Consider the following 20,491-nt stretch of genomic DNA (forward strand, 5'->3'; position numbering starts at 1 on the left):
TTGTTGTTTTACATTTTTTGTTTTATACTATATTGCATTCTGTAACCTTAATTTGTAGAATTGTTTTGAAACTAGAAGTGGCAGAGATTGGCAAAATGCCAGCAATCCCATTTCCTTTTCCTGGAGGCTCAGGAAGACTACACTTCCCAGCTTCCCCTGCGGTTTAGGTTGGAGTCGCGAGACCAGCTCCTGGCCATGGAAGTGGGTGGACGCGGACGTCTGTGGCTCTTGGTTGGTGGGCCTGGCCTTCGAAGATCCTGCGTGTTCTGCTGCGGGCTTCTTTTTCTCGCCGGTAGAGCTGGAAGCAGAGGGCTCTCAGACAGCAAGGCCACACGGTGACAGAAGCTGAGCACTGGAGGATGCTGTCTGAGCAAGCCACCAAGCTGCGTGCAAGAAACTCCCCACGTTTTTAATCCCCCGGAATGCTGTACTTGGTCCATTTCTTAAGCCCGGTTTCCCCACAGCAAGACTGTGACTACTTTGCCCAGGGTCGTTTTCGTGGGGGTTGTCGTGTCACAGGGGAGCTTCCTGGCCTCTGCCGCGAGAACAGTTGTACCCCCGTCCCTCTAGTCATGACTCGCAAAAATGTTTCCAACATTGGCGAATGCCTCCTGGGCGGCAAAACTGCCCATAGGGGAGAACCGCTGATTTAAGGCTGTGCGCGGGCACTGAGCTCAGAGAATGGGGAGAAGTGCGGGACGTGCTCCTAACCGGGCACAGAGGAAGACACTGAACGTGCTCTGTGATTGCCAGGTGGGAAACCAAGGTGCAACAACACAGGCCTGACTAAAGAAAGGCACATGAAAAAACGGAGTGTTGTGTATCTGTTAAATAAATGGTTTACAGCTAATGTCTGCTGACGTGGAAGGACGTTCTTATTTTTGCTTTTTAGGTGAAACAAAAGTGTGTATGGTAGAACTTCTTTTAAGGAAAAAGTATATGTGTATGGGACAGTGTCTGGAATAGGTTTCTAGGTCTCTACACTAAGTAGACAACTTTGGCAAAACCGTGTTGGGTGGGTCCTTGAATAATCTCTCCCACTAAGAAACATGCCTTTGGGCTTCCAGGTTCTCCTGTGCTAAAACCCCAACTTGCTTATGCCTCCAACACAAGTTCTCTCTTTCATGAAGAGGTCAAATGTTTTAGTCTGTAAACACCAACTGAGGGTCTAGTAAACATTGATAATATCTAACTTGAAGGGGTATGTGATTAGCTGAACTGAACACACTATATGACAACAAGATTGAGAAGCTGTATGCAGTACAAAAAGATGCATTTTTTTAAAAAGCCATTTGGAAATACTTATCTAAATAACTGCTTCAAGTTCCCACTAGTAAGTACAATTTGAGTTAAATATTCCCAACTTTTCCATTTTTCTAATTTCATACTTAACTTTTTTCCTAGCCTCGTTACCTAATTTTGCAAAATAGAAGATGAGAAATGTATTACTTTATGAAGTTAGTATGAGACAATGTTTATTTTCTGAAGGTTGATTAACAGAAAAATGATCATGCTTTGAACTTGGAAGAAGCTTAAAAATATCAATGCTCAGTGTCTTATGTGGGGTCATACATGGATCAACTTTAAAAGAAATACAAAGTTTCTATTAAATGAACTGATAACATCAGAACAGACACTACCCATATGAAATTAGATTCCATCTAAAGATGCTTCTTTGTCATTACTGGTAAAATAGCCGTGTTTGATACTCTGTGGGCCACGACCCAGGCCCAGGAGATGTTGTGTGAGGCTGTACATGTTACCGTACTGACCTCGCGCAGTTTACACTCCTGTTTTACAGTCTCTTTGGGTTGAGATTTTAGATTTCTTAGTTCCATAATCTGCCTTCTTGGTAAACTTGCCCTGATGAACGTTACACGTTTTTTAACTTATAAAATAAAATACCCAGTTGAGGTATGCTGTAAGTTTTCTAAGATAAAAGTACATGCTTAGTTCTTTTTTTAACCAAGGAAGGAAAAAGCTAAATAAGTTCTCCCACCACAGGTCAATACAAGGGCATGCTTCTTCTGGTTTGGTATTTAGAACACACGGAAGTTCCTACGGCTAGGGGTCAGAGCTACAGCCGCTAGCCTCTGCCACAGCCACGTGGGATCTGAGCCGCCCATGTGCGACCTACACCACAGCTCGCGCAACGCCAGATCCCCACACACTCAGCAAGGCCAGGGATGACTGCATCCTCATGGATACTAGTCAGGTTCGTTTCCACTGCGCCATAACCAGAACTCCCCCGTTTTTTTTCTTTTCTTAACATGGAAGGTAAAATGTTACAGTGGTCAATACTAAATATATGCTTGGGGTATTCAAAGGAAGGACAGCACATTCTTACTCATTCAGGCAAGTTCTCATATTTTGTTTGTTAAAAAGGATGTTGGCTTTTAGAATAACACCGTTTCAGACTGTTCAAAACGCAAATGAAAAAGACGAAACCAGAAAACAATACAATGATAAAACCTAAGAATATTTAAAAGGCTTATCGTATCCTTACTTGCTACTCATACAAAATCATTTATTACACACAAGTGTACAATCAAAACCCTATTCACCGTTTTTAAAAAGTCAGTGTACATTGTACCGATCAATGAGCCGACCACGTCAACTTTCACGTTCAGAACGTCTCCCTTATCGCAGACTTAAAGTGATACAACAAAGGCCTCTGAGATGAGTTAGGGTTGTATTAAGGTGCCACAGTACCTTGGAAAGGTTTCTCTCCTAACCAATTACACTACCGTTTATTTAAAAGGGCTTGGAGTTCCCGTCGTGGCGCAGTGGTTAACGAATCCGACTAGGAACCATGAGGTTGCGGGTTCGGTCCCTGCCCTTGCTCAGTGAGTTAACGATCCGGCGTTGCCGTGACCTGTGGTGTAGGTTGCAGACGCGGCTCGGATCCTGCGTTGCTGGTGGCTACAGCTCCAATTCGACCCCTAGCCTGGGAACCTCCATATGCCGTGGAAGCGGCCCAAGAAATAGCAAAAAGACAAAAAATAAAATAAAAAATAAATAAATAAAAGGGCTTTACCGCTTGGAAGGTAGCGGCAGCAGTGGGTAATGGTTTGAACCACTTGGGGGAGGAAACTGTGGGGCTGATTCACGTGCATTTTCACGCTCAGGCGCCTCAGGGCCTCTGGGCCTCGGTGGATCCGGGGAGCCTGGCGTCCCGCAGCCGCAGCGCCGCCCCATCCCGTGCCCGCGCAGGTGCGCCCGGAGCGCTGCTGGGAGAGCAGGTGCGCCCGGAGCGCCGGTCTCCAGGCGCCACCGGATGACGTCAGAGCGCGCGAAGACGTCATGACCGTCTGTCGTCAGCAGAGCCGGAGGGAGGGGCGCGGGGCTCGTTTTTTTGACGGTCCGGGTCCCGGGAGGAGCAGGTTCGGGCGACGGCGAGAAGCCACTGGCCGCGAGCGCGCGCCCGGGGAGCTGGTTACGCGGCCTAGCGCCCTCATCCTCCAGCCAAGACTCAGGACCCTTTCCTGGGCCTTAGGCGTTACCTCGGGTCCTGCCAGGCAGCAGCCGGCGACGCTCCGTCTCTGTGCGCCCCAGACCCCGAAGCCGGACCCGTTCCCTCCGTGGTTGCCGTCGCCGGCCCGCCCCTCCGCGGTGCGCATGCGCCGCCCTTGCGGCCGCGCGTGTCGACGGGAGGGCCGCCCGTACCCTTCTTTCCCGGGACCGGCCCACTCCAGCCTTGACGGGGGGGCGCGTTTCCCCGCGAGCACGGGGCTTCCTGCTGTGGGGACGGCGGCGGCCACGGCCCCCTGGCTCTGGAGTGGGCCGTTCGGTACCCGTGTCCCCGGTGCCGCGGGCCGCAAGACGGACACCGGGTGGGGCGGGCCGAGCGCCTAACTTGGGCGCTCCCCCTCGGCGTCGGGCGGGATGGTGCGGCCCGCAGGGCGCGCGCGGCTCCCGCGCTCGGGCGGCCCGGCGCGGGCGGGGGCGCAGAGGGCGGGGGAGCGGGCCCGACTTGCAGGACCGGGCCGGGGCCGCGCCGTTGGGGAGCGGGCCCCGCGGGGCTGGCCGGGCGGGGCAGGAGCCGCCGCGGAGCCTTCGGGCCGCCGCGACCATGTCGGACCAGGCGCCCAAAGTTCCCGAGGAGATGTTCCGGGAGGTCAAGTACTACGCGGTGGGCGACATCGACCCGCAGGTACCACACCGCCCCCGCACCGTCCTCCGCGTCCCCGGCTCTGCTCCCGCCCCGGGCGCGCGCCTGCACGTTGAACGTCCGGGACCTCTTGCCCCAAGCCCGCCGGCCTGGCTGCGCGGAGGCCGGGCCGCCTGGCGCCCAGCAGGCCGGCGGTGGGGGCCGGAGGGAAGGGGGTCTGCGGGACCCGCGGGCGGGGAAAGGAGAGGTCCTGGGAGTGGAAACTTGAAGAGGAGGGTGTGCCCAGATGGGGGGGGGAAGGGCACGTGGGTGGGGGTCTGCGCTAAGAGTCGGTTGTCACGGTCCCCGCGTGGTGGGGGACCGGGGTGCTGTCGCGGAGCTGCCTTGTCCGCTTCCCACTCTGCCCCTTTGTGGGGAGGAATCCAGACAGGGACACCCTACCTGCTGCCAGCTCCAGCTGCCTGGGCCCCGCCAACAGTGGGTCCCGCGGGGACGGGTTGGCTACGGGAACTTTGGCAGGAGGTGCTGAGTAGGGGCCTGGGTTCCTGGCTGCGGAGGGGCAGTTAGTTGCCCCTGGTGTGGCAGCCACCTGAGGTCGTACGTCTGCAACTAGTGTGTGGCCTTGAAGTTTACTACCAGCGACTTCGTGTTTCTTGGTTTTCCTAAATATACAGTAAGTGTGGGTAATGCGCTGTTAATACGGTCACACGAAACATTTTCTTGTGTGACCTCACGCCAAAGGATATTGTCGCCTTTCCTAAGTTTTTTGTAAGTCATACATCTGTTGGAACGTCAGCATGTTAATTTTCCATGGTGGGAACCTACCTTTATTGAATATTCAGCTGAATCTCAGGCTACTCGCTTTCCTAAAGCTCATGTGTAGGAAAAGACGGCTGTACTGTCTTGATGTCTCCTCAGGAGTGGAGACAGATACTTAACAGACTTGGGTGGCATGGAAGGAATTGTGAAAGGCCGATTGGTTTGGGCCTTCTGGAGGTGTCTGTGGTGGTATTTTAGGAACCAGATGCCCTTGGATGACTCCCAGGGTGCACCCTTTCTTCTACGGTAAGCGTCAAGAGGCTTGGGATTTAATAGTGAACAGGTGCTGAGCTCAGAGTGACGGCTTCTTCCTTCTGACTACGGATTTCCCTTTCTTCACTCTCCACTCTTCTCCTCCCTGCTTCCTACCTCATTTTAGGACTTTGGCTGTTGAGAGGGACCTGAACCAAATGTTACTTAAAACCTGGACCAAGCTGAACAGGAGTCATGTTCACTCAACTGTTAATCAAGTCTAAGGGCTTTTAAAGTGTCCTTGGCAAACCACTTTGATCCAAAACAAAGTATTTTCTAAAAAAAAAAAAAAAACTTTACAGCCAGAGTATTTGATTCTCTGAATCCTCGAAACGTGGATGCAGAGCATTCACGTGTGTTGGTTTCACTCCCCACCCTGTGCTCGGTGCTTGAGGGCTCATTCGCTCTCTGGGCCTTGGCCCCGTCTCAGATGGGGCCCAGGTCTCATCCTCAGACGTGCTGGGTGTCTTTCTAGGTCTCACAGTGGCACCGAAGAGGGACGTGCCCTAAACAAACACACAGTCCTCATCCCCGCAGTGTTTCTCCGACACAGGCCCCTTGGAGGCACCTAGTCTTGCTGGTGCTCTCACATCGCTTCTTGCCCCTAATGACCTGCTTTTCCCTTAGTTACCTGCCTCTTTCGCCTGAATGTTCATAGCTGTTTCTTAACAGGCGTCCTGGCTCCAGACCTGCAGCCAACCCCATGTGTTCTTCTTACACTGTCAGGGATCTTCCTGTAAGATCTGATCAGGCCGCTTCCCTGCTTCACACCTTTCTGTGCCTCCAGAAGACAGCTCTGTATTTTGGGGTAAAACCCAGCGGGTTTTGCGTAGCGCCTGTGACACTGCCATCGAGGGTCTCATCATCGTCTTCACCTGCCCATTGTGTTGAATGCTCCTCATGCCACACCGCGTGCGTATTTTTGCCTGGTGATGCCTCTGAATTCACAAGGACACCACGCCTGTAGCTCCTCTGCAGAAACTTTTCCACTTACTGGAAACCATGCATCCCCAAGCCTTGAGGGTAGACCTGGATGGGTTGTGTCCTAGCCGGGTCTCTGCTGTGTTCACCTCGTCCGTCCTCGGGGACTGGCTGGTACGTGGTTCGCCGTCGCTTCCACATGGACCAGTCAGCGCATCAAGATTTGCTGCTTTTTATTGTCCCCACGTGTTTCATTGCATGTGACTCAGTGAAAGAGTCTTAATCCCACGTGGAAAACGTGGTGTGTGTTTATTAGAAACTTTGTTGTTCATGGTAATTTGTATAAGTTGAGAATGAAATGGGGTGTTTTCCATTTTAATTCATGTGGTTTTTTCCAAGGTCATTCAGCTTTTGAAAGCCGGGAAAGCCAAGGAAGTGTCCTACAATGCGCTAGCCTCGCACATCATCTCGGAAGACGGGGACAATCCCGAAGTGGGGGAAGCGCGGGAAGTCTTCGATCTCCCTGTCGTAAAGGTTGGTAGTGAATTTAACTCTACTGTTTATCACACAGCGTGACGTTTCAGCGCAGCTCTTGCCAGAGTTTGCTTAGGTGCCGCCTGGATGGGAGGCCACCGGGTGAAGGCAGCTCTTCTGACGTCTCAGGGCCCGTCTCAGCCTCAGGCCCTTTACGACCAGTCACACCACAGCCAGGTTCCTGCACCTCACAGCTGACTCCGTTTTGTCGCTGTCCGAACCTCTCGAAGCGGGGGAGACGTCTCGTGGGGCGTGGACGCGTTGGCCTGAAGCAGAGGACGTTGGTGGATTTTCCTAAGAACATGTGTCTATTCTGCAGGCAGGCCGAGGCCTGTCGCAGGAGCGCCAGGAGCCGGCCCCCCACCTGCAGGCGGAGGAGTTGAGGGGCCCCTGCCTTGTGTGGGCCATGTCCCTGCTTTCCAAAAAGGGCCACAGCGACTGCTCGTCCCGCTGAGCCCTGCTGGCTCCCTGCACCACTGTCCAACCTGACCTGTGGGGAGTTTGTGCCTGAAAGTGGGGCCGCAGCTATTGGGCGAGTCGTTGGGATTTTGCTGATCTGCCCTCTGTGCTGCTTTGCTGCGGCTGGTAGTTGAACTGAGGGCGCTTAAATGTGGGGCTTTTGAAGGTAATTGTGTTATTTTGGTCCTTGAGGGCTTTTCCTCGTCCTCCACCACATCACGTGTTTGTTTTAAGTGGTGCCTGGTTTCCCCCTTCTTCGTGCTATCATGTGTGTTGCCTTAAAAACAATTCAGTGAGAAAGTTATTGAAGCTTCGTAAGGAGAGGTAGGAGTCAGGGAAGAGCGCTGTGAAGTCGGGCTGGGCAGTGGAGACGCCAGCTTGCTGCTGGCAAGTCCTGACCCTCCCCGGGACCAGGGGCCCAAACGGACTCGTGCAGGCTTAGGAACCTGACTTTTTGAAGATAAACCTGAAAACGGATCTGCCTCACAGGAGACTCGTGTAAACCAAACCCTCCCGAGACTGCTGGGCCTTCCAAATGACTGCTGTTTGCCGCGACGAGCGCAGCGGGCACGTGGGGCACGTGGCTGTCCGCAGGTTCCTGCCTTTCCACCTGCCGTGGCTTGGGCCCGTCTGGTCTGTGGTTCGCGTCTTCTGTTTGGCAGCCGTGGGGCCTGGGATGCCTCCTTTCCCTTCCTGCCGACTCTTCCTCTCAGACAGAGGCCTGGAGCTGCTTATCAGCCGGGCTTCACGTGTGTTGTGTGCCTTTCCCAGCGAACCTGAGAAGCGCAGCCAGGCCCTTGCTCCAAACTGCTTACAGCAGCGCCCTGAAATCTGGCGAAGCTCTCAAGCCTCTCTTCATAGCGACTCTTATGCGATACCCCCTTTATCACCCCGAGATGAGATTCTTGTGTAAGATGACGTCACATAATGTATGTATATGTTTATACTTAGATATAAGTCGTCCAAACTGAAACACTAAAGAAAAAAACAGGGCAGCAAACAACAGCAAAGGCTGCCCTTGGGCGTGTCCCCAGCCCTGAGGCCGGAGCCCTCGAGCACCGCTGGGTGGAGCTACGGCTGTTCTGTCTGCAGGCGCCGGTGTGAGGGACCTGCGGGACAGCGGCCAGTCCCTGCCAGGTCGCCAGCCCCTTCATTTTACACAGCAGGGGCATTTTACACTGCGACGCGGCTGCTGCATAGGAATCGCCGACACTCAGCTCTTCTTGCGGCCCGTTTGGCCTGTCTCGGTTCCTCTGTCCCCATCCTGCTCGTCTGCCTTCGGCTGCAGTGTTTTAAAACAACTCCCAGGCGTGCTGTTCCTTCCTCGCTTCCAGCCTGTGTTCACTTCGTGGCAGCCCCTGTCCTGTTCGGGGATGACAGCGTTGCATGACAGGATGATGGAATTTTCCAGAACTGATCCAGCAGCCTGTGCGCACTCCAAGATGGTGCTGCGTCGCAGCCTTTCCTGTGGGGGCAGCTCTTGGCAGCTGATCGAGGCAGAGGCCTGGTTCTCTTAAGTGCACTTTCCTTGGTCTTTACCTTAATTGAATTTGACAGATACCTTCTAAGCAAGGCATCCTTTTGCCTGGAGACATATCTGTCTTTCACATATTTGAAAAGATGCTTAAGACTTCTTTAGACACCAAGCCTTTTTAAAGTTTTCTATGTATTTATTTGTTTTTATAGCCACACCTGCAGCATATGGAAGTTCCTGGGCCAGGGGCTGAATCTAAGCCCCAGGTGTGACCTGTGCCACAGATGTGGCAACACCAGCTCCTTTAACCCACTGCACCTGGCCAGGGATTGAACCCACGCCTCCACAGCAACCCAGCAATCCAACTGCAGTCGGATTCTCAACACACTGTGCCACAATAGGAACTCCCAGAAATGATTTTTTTTTTTTTTTGATGGAAATATTTTCCTTAGTGGCCCTGGGGTGTCATTGGAAATGCTAATTTTGCTGACATGCAGTGGGTTTATATTTATATGTGGTCATTTGCCTTTGGGGTAAATAGCTCATTCTTCCTGGGCGTTTCTAGTCTCCCTTTCTGCTTTAGTGTTTTCCGTCTTAACTCACATTATCTTAGGAGACTGAACCTGGGTGAGGCCTCGGGTGGTGCTGCTCTGGTGGGTTGTGATGGCTCCCAGGCTTACCTTCCCCCAGCCCCTGGGGCACTTTGCCGGGGACTGCTGCGTGGAGCCCTGAGGGTGCCTGTGGAGAGTGTCAGCCCCCTTATCAGGTCCTTCCTAGAGCTGCCTGTGGTCACTCCTCTTCCCCTGGGCACAGGAAGCACCATGCCCTCACCATCCAGCTTGTAGGACAGCGCCTGACCTAAGCTCCAAAAATCCTCCTGGACGCCAGACAGCGGGGTGACCAGCAGTCAGGGTTTCAGGAAAGCCACCCGGTGCCCACCTGCAGCCAAGGCCCCGAGGCCCTGGTGTTAGTGTTGTGAGTACGGCCCGGCCCAGGGAAGATGGAAGGCGTCGTGGAGGTAGGAGGGGTCCGCACCCCGAGAGTCTGAGCTCTGACCGGGGCTTGTCCCCAGGACTCCGAGTGAGTGAGGGATCCCGGAGAAAGTGTGCGGGTGGGCCCTTGAGCTGGGGGCGCTTTATCCAGCAAGGGAGTCGGAACGTTGGGACAGTAACACGGCGTCGTGCAGTAAGCATCCCAGGTGGGCTTAGTCTTTATAAAATGCCTGTTATTTCTGCAGCCTGGTCACACATGTTACGCTTCCGTAAACTTACTTTTAAGAAATTGGCGATGGTACCTAAAAAATGGTGAAGGGTTACTCAGTTGTCTAAATTTCTTTCAAGGTTTACGTGATGCATTAGACCTGGATGTACATGTATGTTTCAGCTGGCTAAAGTTTCTGGCAGTCAGTTGGCTGAATGCGGTATTAAAATATCCTTCCATAGTAATTCTGTGAAGTAGAACTGTCAGGATGATGAGTGATGTAAATTTTAAAAATTACATGGAGAAGTTCCCACTGTTGGTTAGGAACTGACAGCAGCGGCTTGGGTCGCTGTGGAGGCGTGGGTTCAATCCCTGGCCCAGGCGTTCCATACACCAAGGGTGCAGTCGTAAAATAAAAAATGAATTAAACAGATGAGATGATTTTTCAGTAATATAAATTACTTACAAAGGTAATAATTAATCTAAGGTTTTTAATTATTCTGAGTTTTGCTGCTCATAAAAAGATTACCCGAAGTGGGCTAAGGAGCCAGCATTGTTACTGCTGTAGCTCCAGTTAGAGCCTTGGTACAGGTTCGATCCCTGAGCTAGGAACTTCTGTGTGCAGGGTGTTTGGCCAAAAAGGGTGGAGGGGGGCATTACGGGACAGAAGTACTTTTTGTGATACACAAACGTTGTATCTGTTTGCCTTCCCTGGAAAAAAACACACAAAACAAAAACTTGAGGATTTAGCCTGACGGGCTTCAGGGTTCCAGCAGGAAGCTTGATGGGGGTCAGGCGGGCCCCAGTCATGAGGCCTGGGTTTCTTGCCCCCCTAGAGGTGTAAGCAGTGATAGAACCTAACATTTAAATTTCCGCACGGGGTAATTGTTTGAAGATCTGGTGGTATTTCATTCTACGATTGGGCTGTTCCCCTGGGCACCAGTGACTGGTTGTCAACTGGAATTTCTGCTGCCCCAACACTGTGACGTTAATGCTTTGTGAACAGTTTTAACAGCCAGCCTTTCGTTTCCAGGGGCACCGCGAGTAACACACTGTCACTTTGCATGGGAATTGGTGCTGTTTTTTGATCTGTGTTAACTTTTCTTTTTCAGCCTTCCTGGGTGATCTTGTCCGTTCAGTGTGGAGCTCTCCTGCCGTATCCTTTTCGGGGAAGGGAGGCGGGAAGGGAGGACTGGGTGGGAGGCTGAGGTGGGTGCTCCCTTCCTGCAGGGATGCCTCAGTCAGGGCGCAGGGTGTCTAGGGCCCCCTGTCCTGCGTCCTGTGCGTTCCGTCCTCTCTGCCGTCCTGGGTACTGACGCTTGCCGTTGCTTGTGGAAGGGGGGGCCGGCTGTGTGGAAGGCGCGCTGGGCTGGGACCCGGGCGCGGGTTCTGGTGCTCCTGTGCCTTGGCTTCAGCGTCTCCGGCCACCGGACCTCAGTTTTGTCACCTCTGACGCGGACGGTGTGTGTGATTTCTCGTAGGTGGACTGTTTCTAAGATTCCAAGTCTGTGTGAACCGAGTGAATTATTCAGGGAAGGGTTTGGGAAGAGACCATCGGACAGTCTGAGTTGTGTGTCGTGGGTTGTTGTTCTTTTTGACGACGGTGGACGGAAGGTTTATAATTCAGTGCACATGCTGAGCCCTGCTCTGGGCTGGGTTCTGAAAACAGAGGGCCCAACCAGACCTCATTCCTGCCCCCAGGAGCTTCCTCAAACATGCATTCATTCAGCAGTTCCTGAGTGTGACTTTAGAACAGCCCCCGCCCCACACACACACACAAGCAGGCGGCAGGAATGAGGACACTGCGGGCTGCTGTTTTGTGTTGTAGGCCTCGTGGCCCCCGTTCCACCCTGAAAATGTCGCGCTTCCGTGGAGAGTCGTTCCAGGCACTATCTGATTTTGGAAATCGCCTCTGTTGAGAGCAGCTGATGTCACACGGTTAGGATGTTACGTGTTGAGGTCCCGGCAGAGGTGATGCCATCGACCCTGCTTTGCGGCTGTGCCAGGCACTTCCTGAAATGCGTTTGTATTGAATCGGTGCAGATAGAAGGAATCGGACTGAATTAAATATTTATAGGGGACCGCAAGTAAACAGAGAAAATAGCCCTTTATAAGCACTTCTTGGAGGATGTGCAGAACTTTTAGCAACTCCATTTCCGAAATTCCAGGATTTCTCCTCCACAGTCTAAAGGTAAAGGAAATTGGTTCCTAGTTTGTCTTTGGCTTTGGTTTTTTTAGGCGTTTGAGTTTTGTTTGTTTTCCTTGTAAGCACAGGGGAGAAAGACTGGGAGAGGGAGAGGTGTCTTTGAGAAGAGGCTGGTTCTGTCCTGGATTGTGTCCTCAAATTTTTAAGACATTGTCGTCTTGTTTGAGCTCAAAAACGGTTAAAGGCACAGAAAGGGGACTCCCAGGACGTGGTTAGGCGGCACACTCTTCACTCCCCCCAGTTCTTTGTGAGTAGAAGGACGCAGAGCTGAGCTAGGAGGATGGAGACAGGCCCTGGGTGATGGGCTGAAGCGAGGTGCTGGGTGCAGGCAGCGGGCTCAGGTCTGTGTAAGATTTCTCAGTCAGCCTGTGCAGACTTCCCAGGTTGCAGGAGGGTTTGTAGTCTGATCTTTTTTCTCCATAGGTGTACTTTTCTCCTGCAGGGAAAGAGAAGTAGTATTTTATCCCATTTGAATTCTAGACAGTCCAGATCCTTAAAAGGCATGTTTGCTTTGAGTGGGTGACAAAGGGCAGGCCTGGAGGTCGTGGCTGTTTACGTGGAGCCTGGTGTCCTGTGCCTGGCAGCCTGAGCACTGAGGAAGCAGCAGGCAGGGGTTCTCGTCGTGGCGCGGCGGAAGGGAATACGACTAAGAACCATGAGGTTGTGGGTTCGATCCCTGGCCTCGCTCAGTTGGTTAAGGATCTGGCATTGACTTGAGCTGTGGTGTAGGTTACAGACGCGGCTCGGGTCCCGCGTTGCTGTGGCTGTGGTGTAGGCCGGTGGCTACAGCCCCGATTCGACCCCTAGCCTGGGAACCTCCATATGCCGCGGGTGTGGCCCCAAAGGACAAAAGACAAAAAAGGAAAAAAACGCAGGTGGCAGGTTTTCCAAGTCAGGGCTCCAGACTGGGTAGCATCTTGGGAAGCACATGTTCTGACGCTTGTTCTAACAGGGAAACAGCCCAGATTCAGAGACAGGTGATGGCGCAGCTAGAACTCACGTTCTTTTGTGAAAGTTCTCCTGTGTGACAGAACAGTCGTGCCAGTGTCCCTGTGCAAATAAATCTAAGACTTTGCGTTTGTTTTTAAAGTAATTGCTCTGCCGGGGTGTGTGTGTGTGTGTGTGTACACCTTTCTACATGTGTACGTGGTTCGCTCGCGTCTGGGCTCAGATGTTTGCCCTGTGAGTGTGCTGTGCCCATTTTATGGATGCTGTAAGTGGAGAGATTCATTTGGAAGACGGACTTTACAGAAACCCTCTCAGCTCCCTGCGCTGTCGGCTGGTCTCTTGGCCAGGCTGCCCCGCACTCTTCTCTGGTCACCGGTCTGCCTCTTTCTGCCCTGAGAGGATGGACTGGGAAGGAGAGGGCGGGCCGTGTCCAGCTGAGCACGTAGAGAAGTGGGTTGCCCTCATCTCATTTCATTGGAATCTTAATAACCGTGAAACAGAGTTAATGGTTTTTCCCCGGAGTCCTGTCAGATATTTTTTGGAATCACTGCCTGCCTCTCTCAGGTAAGCTGCATTTAGTCTTGTTACTTACACATAACACGTGGTGGGATTTACAACCTGTTTGTTAGAGGTGCTCGTTACTCAACTGCGTATTGAGTGTGACCTTGTAACACACTTAGAATTATGGAAAGATTCATGCTTAGTCCTAAGATCTAAAGCTTTAATGGGTGAGAATGGTCTTTCTAGTCTAAAGAATGACAAGGATTTAAAACCTGAATATGAAAAAAAAACCAAGAAGAATGAAATTAAAAGATGATGGAGAATTCATTCAGAAATAAAGGCAGAGAACTTTTCAATAAATAAGGAACTTAGGAGATCAGTAAGAAAAAAATAAGACCTCAGTAGATAAGGCAGGAAAATGAATTTATAACTTTTTGATGAAGAGGGATTAAGAGTACCACAGGACCCTTGATACACTTTATAAAATAGGCATGGACATTTTAATAGCACTGAGATAAGAATTTCTGCTTATTAAATTTGTAACAGTGTATTCAGTGCTGCTGGAGCTGCAGACACAGAAAAGCTGAGCCCCGTCCGAGCCATAGAGGACTCTGGTTTTCCCCTGCAGTGCTCCTGTGGTTAGAAAGTTATCCCGAGTCAATAGAGATAAGGGCAGATGGATGTTTCAAGGTGTTGAGCACAGCATTATTTATAAGGTAAAACTGGAGACAGAGCATCCGCGACGTGAACTGGTTAAGAAACCGCTTCTGTACGTGTACGTGGGGGCTGAGCTCTGTCGCCAGTTGTGAAGGTTGATGAACACGAGTGAAGAGCTGGGAGCTATTCGCGGGGGGGGGGGGGGGGCGGCGGCGCTAGAACATAGTTCTGTACAGTGTGACATCAGCCAGATAAAAAAATAGAAATGTCTGAAAGAGGGACCGAAGCGCTAACGGTGCTGAGCTCTGGGTGGTGAGAGAGGTGACCGTTCAGTGTGTATTCATATGCATTCTGTCCACCACCCCCGGGGAACAGAACCTAACCTCGGGCAGTTATTATAAACACACCAGGTTGGTGGTGTTTAAACTCGTCCTTTGGGTTCCGTAGAGAGGTTGGTTTGAAATGTGCGGCCTCGGGACAGGGCCGGTGCAGTTGGGGCGCCCTCGTTGTCTTTGACCCCGCGGGCCTCCTCCCTCTGCAGCGTTGGTTCCTTGGGGGCCATGGTTTGCCGAAGCCTCGGAAGCCTCGGACGAAGGGGCGTCGCAGCAGATAGTAGGTGATTTTGATTTTGCCTTTTTCTTAGGCCTTTGTGACAGAGGATTGTGGAGCCGGGCAGTGCTTAGTTTCATGCTGAGAGACTGCTGGCCAGACTCAGCCTTACACGCGAGGGCACCGCCGTAATCCCTCCTCTTACTGCATTGTTGGGTCTCTTGTAAATTCTGCAAGTTTTTTTAAATTATAAAATCCTCTCTTGTTTTTGCTATACTGATTTAATAGAGATTCTTGAAATACTGCTTTTTTATTTCCCTGCTAAGAATGAGAGTTTTGTGGGCACTGTGTTTTTCATTGTTTTTCATATCTTTGTTATAAATTTGTGTGTTCCTGGTGATGATCTTTGAAGTTGGTTAAAACGAAGACGTTTTAATGATGAGTGTTGTGGTTACATGTAATTTTTACTGTTTTCTTTATACTTCTCTATGTTCCACATTTATAATAAATATCAAAGAAGTTTTTAAAATGGAAACGCTTTATTATTACTACTCCTTATGCACAAACGCAGAGTACTTTTGCTAAAATGTAAATTTTGCATCTAATTATCTTTCTCTTGATTGGATTTCTGCGTTCAGCGATTCTGAGCCCACTCTCCAGGGAGGGAGGAACAGGGCAGGGGCAGGACGTCCTGTGGGGGATATTCAGGGATCAGGGTCAGAGCGGTGAGATGTGTGGCCAACCTGACTTGGGGATCAGAAGAAACTCAGGAGTATGTGGATATAGGAGCCGATGCGAGGGCTTTAAAGCAGGAAATTAGACACCGTTAGGTGTGCGAGGCTGGCGCTGGAGAGCTCTTTCATCCTGGAGCCTGGAACCGTGTGGAGGGCTGTCACCCAGTGCGCTGCACAGAGGAGGGTCTGCTGTGCCTAGGGCACCTGCGTGCTCTGTCCTTCGGGGCACAGGCGTTAACGTGCGAGTCTGGAGAAGGCGCCCGCGGTGTGGATGGCAGGGTTAGAAGAGCCTTGAAGGGTCTGAGTGGGCCTGAAGCCGTGGGCAGAGCCGGAGTGCCGAGGGGAGGGAAGAGGGCATTTCAGATGGAGCCAGGGGACGGGGGAGTTGCGGCACCCAGGCTGGATGCGCAGAGAACCAGCGGTGGGCAGAAAATTGAGACGACTGGGCACTTGGGTCCAGGAGTGAGCTTGACAACGCAGCCAGCAGGATCCCGCGTTACGGTTTTCCTTATGTATTTAACCTTGGATTGCTGGTGTTTACCGTAGAACATTCGGGAAACAGAAACAGGCTGCAACCCTCTGCAGTCCTGTGGTAGCACTGGCCTGGGGGCTGGAAGCTCAGCAGAGAGGGCAGGGCTTGGACAGCAGGGGAAGGCACGACCTTCAGGCTCGAGGTGGAGAGTCGTTCAGGCCGGCTCCGAGGGAGGGAGGCCCCCGTGGGCCTGAGGCGCAGACAGAGGTGGGAGGTCCTGGTGACCCGAGGGGGCTGCGGTGCAGGGAGAGGCCGCGCTCACCGTGGACCCCTGCGGGCTGGACCCTGTGGCGGGCGCTCCGCAGGGAGGGCCCTGATCAGGTGACGTTGCGATTCTTTTGGGAAGCCTGGCCGGACCTGGGAGTAGAGGGGACCTGATCTTCAAGGGACGATAACGCAGTTGCAGGGAGCCTGCTTGGGTTTGGGGTGGTGGGGCCAGCAGGCTGAGGGTGACCAGTCTCTGCGGGGAGGGAGAGGAGCCCAGTTAGGGATTGGAGACAGAGGTGACGGTGGAGGGAGGAGTGGGGTGTGCTTTTTAGAACCAAGGATGGGTCCGACTTGCCTGGTTTGTTCTCGTTTTGGGAGTGCAGGGGGCGCCCAGGTGATGGTGCAGCACCTTGGGAGCGGGCCCTGGGCTGGCTCTGGCTGGCTGGCAGGCTTCGGCGTCCGGGTAGATCTCGGATTCTAGGTGGAGAAGCCCGAGGTGAGGTCAGCAGCGGGAGGCAGCGGCAGAGCGGAGGAAGCGGGGGACCGAGTGGCCGTGCGGCTCTCAGGTGGAACCCCGGTCTGGGCAGCGACCGTGCAGGTGGATGGACCCAGGTGCAGAGCTCATCCTGGGGACCGCCAGGGCTGGGGAGGACCAAAGGGTGACGTTAGCAAGGACTCTGACCGCGCTCGACGTCCTTGAAGCAGACGGGCTACGGACGCGAAGCCGAGCCCAGGTGAGCATGAGCTTCGTGGCGCATTTACTGCAGTTCGTCAGTGAGTTCAGCACAGAGGGCGGAAAGGAAGCCCTGCTTCATCCGAACAGAAGTTGTTCAGAGGATGGGAGGGCTTTACTCGGTGGTCCAGAGGGACCTCTGGTTCAGAAAAGCGTACTGGGGACAGACACCTCATGGTTGCTGGAAGGGTTAATGCAGTTGTAAGAGGTATTAACAAACCTGTGTCCGGTGTGCAGCTCGAGGCCTTTGGTTCCCCAAATGCCTGGTGATACTTGGTGGCAGAAGCGATGCCCGAGGGTGCGGGTGAAAGAGGGCCAGCTTCTCCCCTCAGCTGGGGGTGCATTTAGAGGGGAGCCGACGTGTGACCACTCACAGTCACGCCAGGACGGAGGGGTGCAGGCGTGGGAGCGGCTCCTGGAGGGCGCTCGGGATGGTTGACCTGTGCCAAGCGGGGCCCCGTGTCACGGAAGGGCTGTCTGCTTGATGGCACTCAGGGACCTCCTGCCTTTTCCCGTCAGGGTGTTGACACAAGCTGGAACTCTGTGGAGTCTTGCCCAGCTCCAGGGAGAGGTAGGGAAGGGTGCTTGTGCCAGCAGAAGTCGGGAGACAGCACCTGCTGCCTTCTGACCCGGTACTGATGGGGACCCAGGCCTCTGTGCTAACGTGCTGGGTAGGTGGTGGGCACAGGCTGCGAGTCTGAGGGAGAGCCTGGCCAGGGCTGTCGGTTCACTCCGGAAGATTAAAACGGCCAAGCCCTTTTCTTTCATCCTGTATCTCAATCCACAGAAATTTCTTGACTGCCTACCCATGGGCCTCGGCTGTGCTAGGTACCGTCAGAGACCCCGCAGTTTCAGATGAGCCTCTCATGCGTAGGACGATGGTTGGTGGGTGAGACCAGGCAGGAAGCTAAGGGAGCGGCAGCAGCACAGGGGTGTCTGATGGGGAGGCCGGCGGAGGAGGAGGCAGCAGGGGGCACCCCTGCGGCCGCAGGTGAAGTTGTCTCCTTGGCTCAGAGCTGCGCAGGGGCGCGCGTCCAGGTGTGGGCGGCTGGCAGCTGGTGGTGGGCGCGCAGGGGCCGCAGGGCTGAGCTCAGGCTGGCAGGGGCTGCAGAGCCAGGGGAGCAGGACCAGGGCTCGGGCCGGGGTCGGGTGTCTGGAAGCTGTGAGAGGCCAGCCCTGAGGCGTCGAGGAGACCTCCAGGCTTCTGTCATTTAGGAAGATGGCTTTTTAAAAAAAAGTAAGTTTCCCCAGTTATGAAATGAATGCCTTGAACATTTGGAAACTACAGAAAGTATAAAAAAGAACAGTCAGATGTTCCCATAATCCTCTCCCCCCAGGTAACCGTGGTTACCATTGTGGGTGGAAAGAGCATTCTTAACTCTTAACTGCACGGACACAGAGCCGCTGAAGGAGCCGGGTGCGTGTCAGACACTTAACCCAGATGTGCGGCCATGGAGAGTGGTTGGAGGGGCTTCCGAGTTGAGATCCTGCGCCAATGCAGGCAGCCCTGCCCGGCCCCAGTCTTCCCGCTGCAGTATCCCGCGCCTGTGGCCTCAGGCCACGTGGGGGCCAGGGCTGGGGCTACTGCAGCCAGGGGGACAGAGATAGTACCTAAGCACCTGTGGCTCATCTTTGTCATAGGGGCGTGTCTAGGTTATGTTTTTTATTTCACTTTTAAGAAAGTATATAATGATTCATGGGATTCATCTGTGTTACTAATTAAATCTCACTTCCAGATGCTGTGGCAGGTAAATGATTTTATGAAAGTTTCTAATAAAAATAACATCGCTTGAGCCAGTCTTCTGAAATTAACACTTACTAAGGAGGTATAAAGTAATGATTTTTAAATTGATTTTATAAAAGTCATGTGTTGTTCTTAGTAGCCACAGAGTAGTGCGGAATGCAGAGTAATTTCTAGAAGTATTTGTTAAGTGGATGAGAGTAGATGCAGAGCGTTAGGTCTTTGGCAAGCTGAGTGAAGGCAGTTAAAAAGAAAAAACATGCTCTGTTTCTGTACTGTAAAAAATCACTGGAGATGAAGTTTGGAATTCTTCACCGTCATTTACCATGTATGGTAAGTTGTCTAGAAAAATACTCATTTAAACGATTCTCTGAGAACTAACACCTTTACTTTTCTCAAATGCTGCTTTTGTCTTTCAGACTAGGATTTTATTTCTTAGAAATGATTTTTGAGGGTCACTGCGCTTAGAGAAGCGGTAGAGAACGGTGGGGAAGTGCAGAGAGGAGGAGGCCGGGGTCTTCAAAGCCAGCTTTTCCAGTTGTTAGCTGTAATTTTTGCGAGTTTGGCCCTGGCCTGGGAGTGGACCGGGAGCACTTGGTACCATGCCTGGCACACAGTAGGCAGGCAATAAATGGCAGCTGTGTGGTGGTGGGCGTGAAAGCCTGTTGAACACCGTGAGCCACTGTCTTTGGAGTCTGGACTTCATGGCGTAGGCAAGCCTAGGAATCAGCCCTTTTCCGCTTGCCGTAGGGGTGTGTGTGTGTGTGTGTGTGTGTGCAAGGTTTACCCACACAGTGTTGTTCGCTGTCTTTTATCCATTTCATGATGGTATTTACTTGTTACCATTTATCATTTGGAGTTCCTTAAATACGATTGTGATACTCCTGCATCGAAACATTTCCAGAAATGACACTTGCAAGGTGGAGTGGTATATCCTTGTCCTCTTCCCTCTCGTTTTGTTGTAGAATGGAACAGCCCTCTATTTAGTCTCTGGAGTGTGGCCGTAAGTTGTCGTTCAGTGTGTTGGTGTCGAGGCCAAAACAGTGATGTGTATAAAACTTACGATGGGAACAAAAGTTTTCATTATAACAAGTGCAGCTGAAAGCGTGTTTTTCCCACCAGTGCTCTCAGGTGAATTTCCTTTGAGGAGGGAGAGGGCAGATCAGGCAGAATTGTCATGCGGTCCAGTGGGTTTTATCGCCGAGTGAGTGGGTGAGCAGAGCTGGGGACGCGTGATGAGATTTGTTTCTGGTTCCCGCCAGGTGTCACCTGAGGACAGAAGCGCTCTGTGGGCCATGCTGACCTTCCACGGAGGGAGCTGCCAGCTGAGCCTCAACAAGAAGTGCACCCACCTGGTGGTTCCAGAGCCCAAGGGGGTAAGCGGCTCGCGGACGTGCTCCTTCTGCAGGCCCTGCAGCACGTCCAGCGTCACCCGTCTTCCTGGCACGTCTCTCCCATGAACGGTGTTCCATTTCCAAACGCCGATGCTAAGGAGCTTATGTTAATTACATACAGCTTGAGTCCACAAAGGATGCGAGAGGATCATATGTTTTGTGTAGAGCCAGATGTGACTTAAATACCAAGAATTTGGGGTTTATTTCATGGAGAAAGTAGGTTAGTTTTTTGACTCTCTAGAGGTGCCTTTCACATTCTCCAAAGCTGCAGTGCATCTTCTATTGTGAAGATGCGTGTTTGCAGTCCCCTCCGCAAGATTTGACGAGGCTCGCCCCGAGCACGGCTATGGAACTCGGTGAGGTCCCATTGTCCTGTCCTGCATCCAGAACGTTTAAAACCATCTCTCCTCCGTACGCACAGGCTCTTCCCTCAGCGCTGGGGGGGCCGAGGGGGTCCTGGGTCCCCAGACGGGGTCCCCGGGCAGCACAAGCCGTCCAGCCCCCAGACCGAGTCAGGCC

The 20,491-nt window shown here is 52.6% G+C and overlaps 1 protein-coding gene across 3 annotated transcripts in view; it reads left to right on the forward strand.

Moving 5' to 3' along the window:
- PAXIP1 (PAX interacting protein 1) overlaps positions 3,954–20,491 on the forward strand; it is a 44,387-nt gene continuing 27,849 nt past the window's right edge. For 2 of the 3 annotated variants that reach the window (XR_002340250.1, XM_021078628.1), the window contains exons 1-5: positions 3,955–4,153; positions 6,503–6,637; positions 10,883–10,926; positions 13,425–13,488; positions 19,841–19,954. Coding sequence is in view for 2 of the 3 variants with exons in the window: in XM_021078628.1 (XP_020934287.1) it covers positions 4,073–4,153; positions 6,503–6,637; positions 10,883–10,926; positions 13,425–13,488; positions 19,841–19,954 (438 nt within the window). In the remaining variant the exon portion in view is untranslated. Of the gene's footprint in view, positions 4,154–6,502; positions 6,638–10,882; positions 10,927–13,424; positions 13,489–19,840; positions 19,955–20,491 lie in introns of all 3 variants that reach the window. The other variant, XM_021078627.1, reaches the window with a different exon arrangement.

Source organism: Sus scrofa, chromosome 18, assembly GCF_000003025.6.
Source record: "Sus scrofa isolate TJ Tabasco breed Duroc chromosome 18, Sscrofa11.1, whole genome shotgun sequence".
Lineage (NCBI taxonomy): Eukaryota > Metazoa > Chordata > Mammalia > Artiodactyla > Suidae > Sus > Sus scrofa.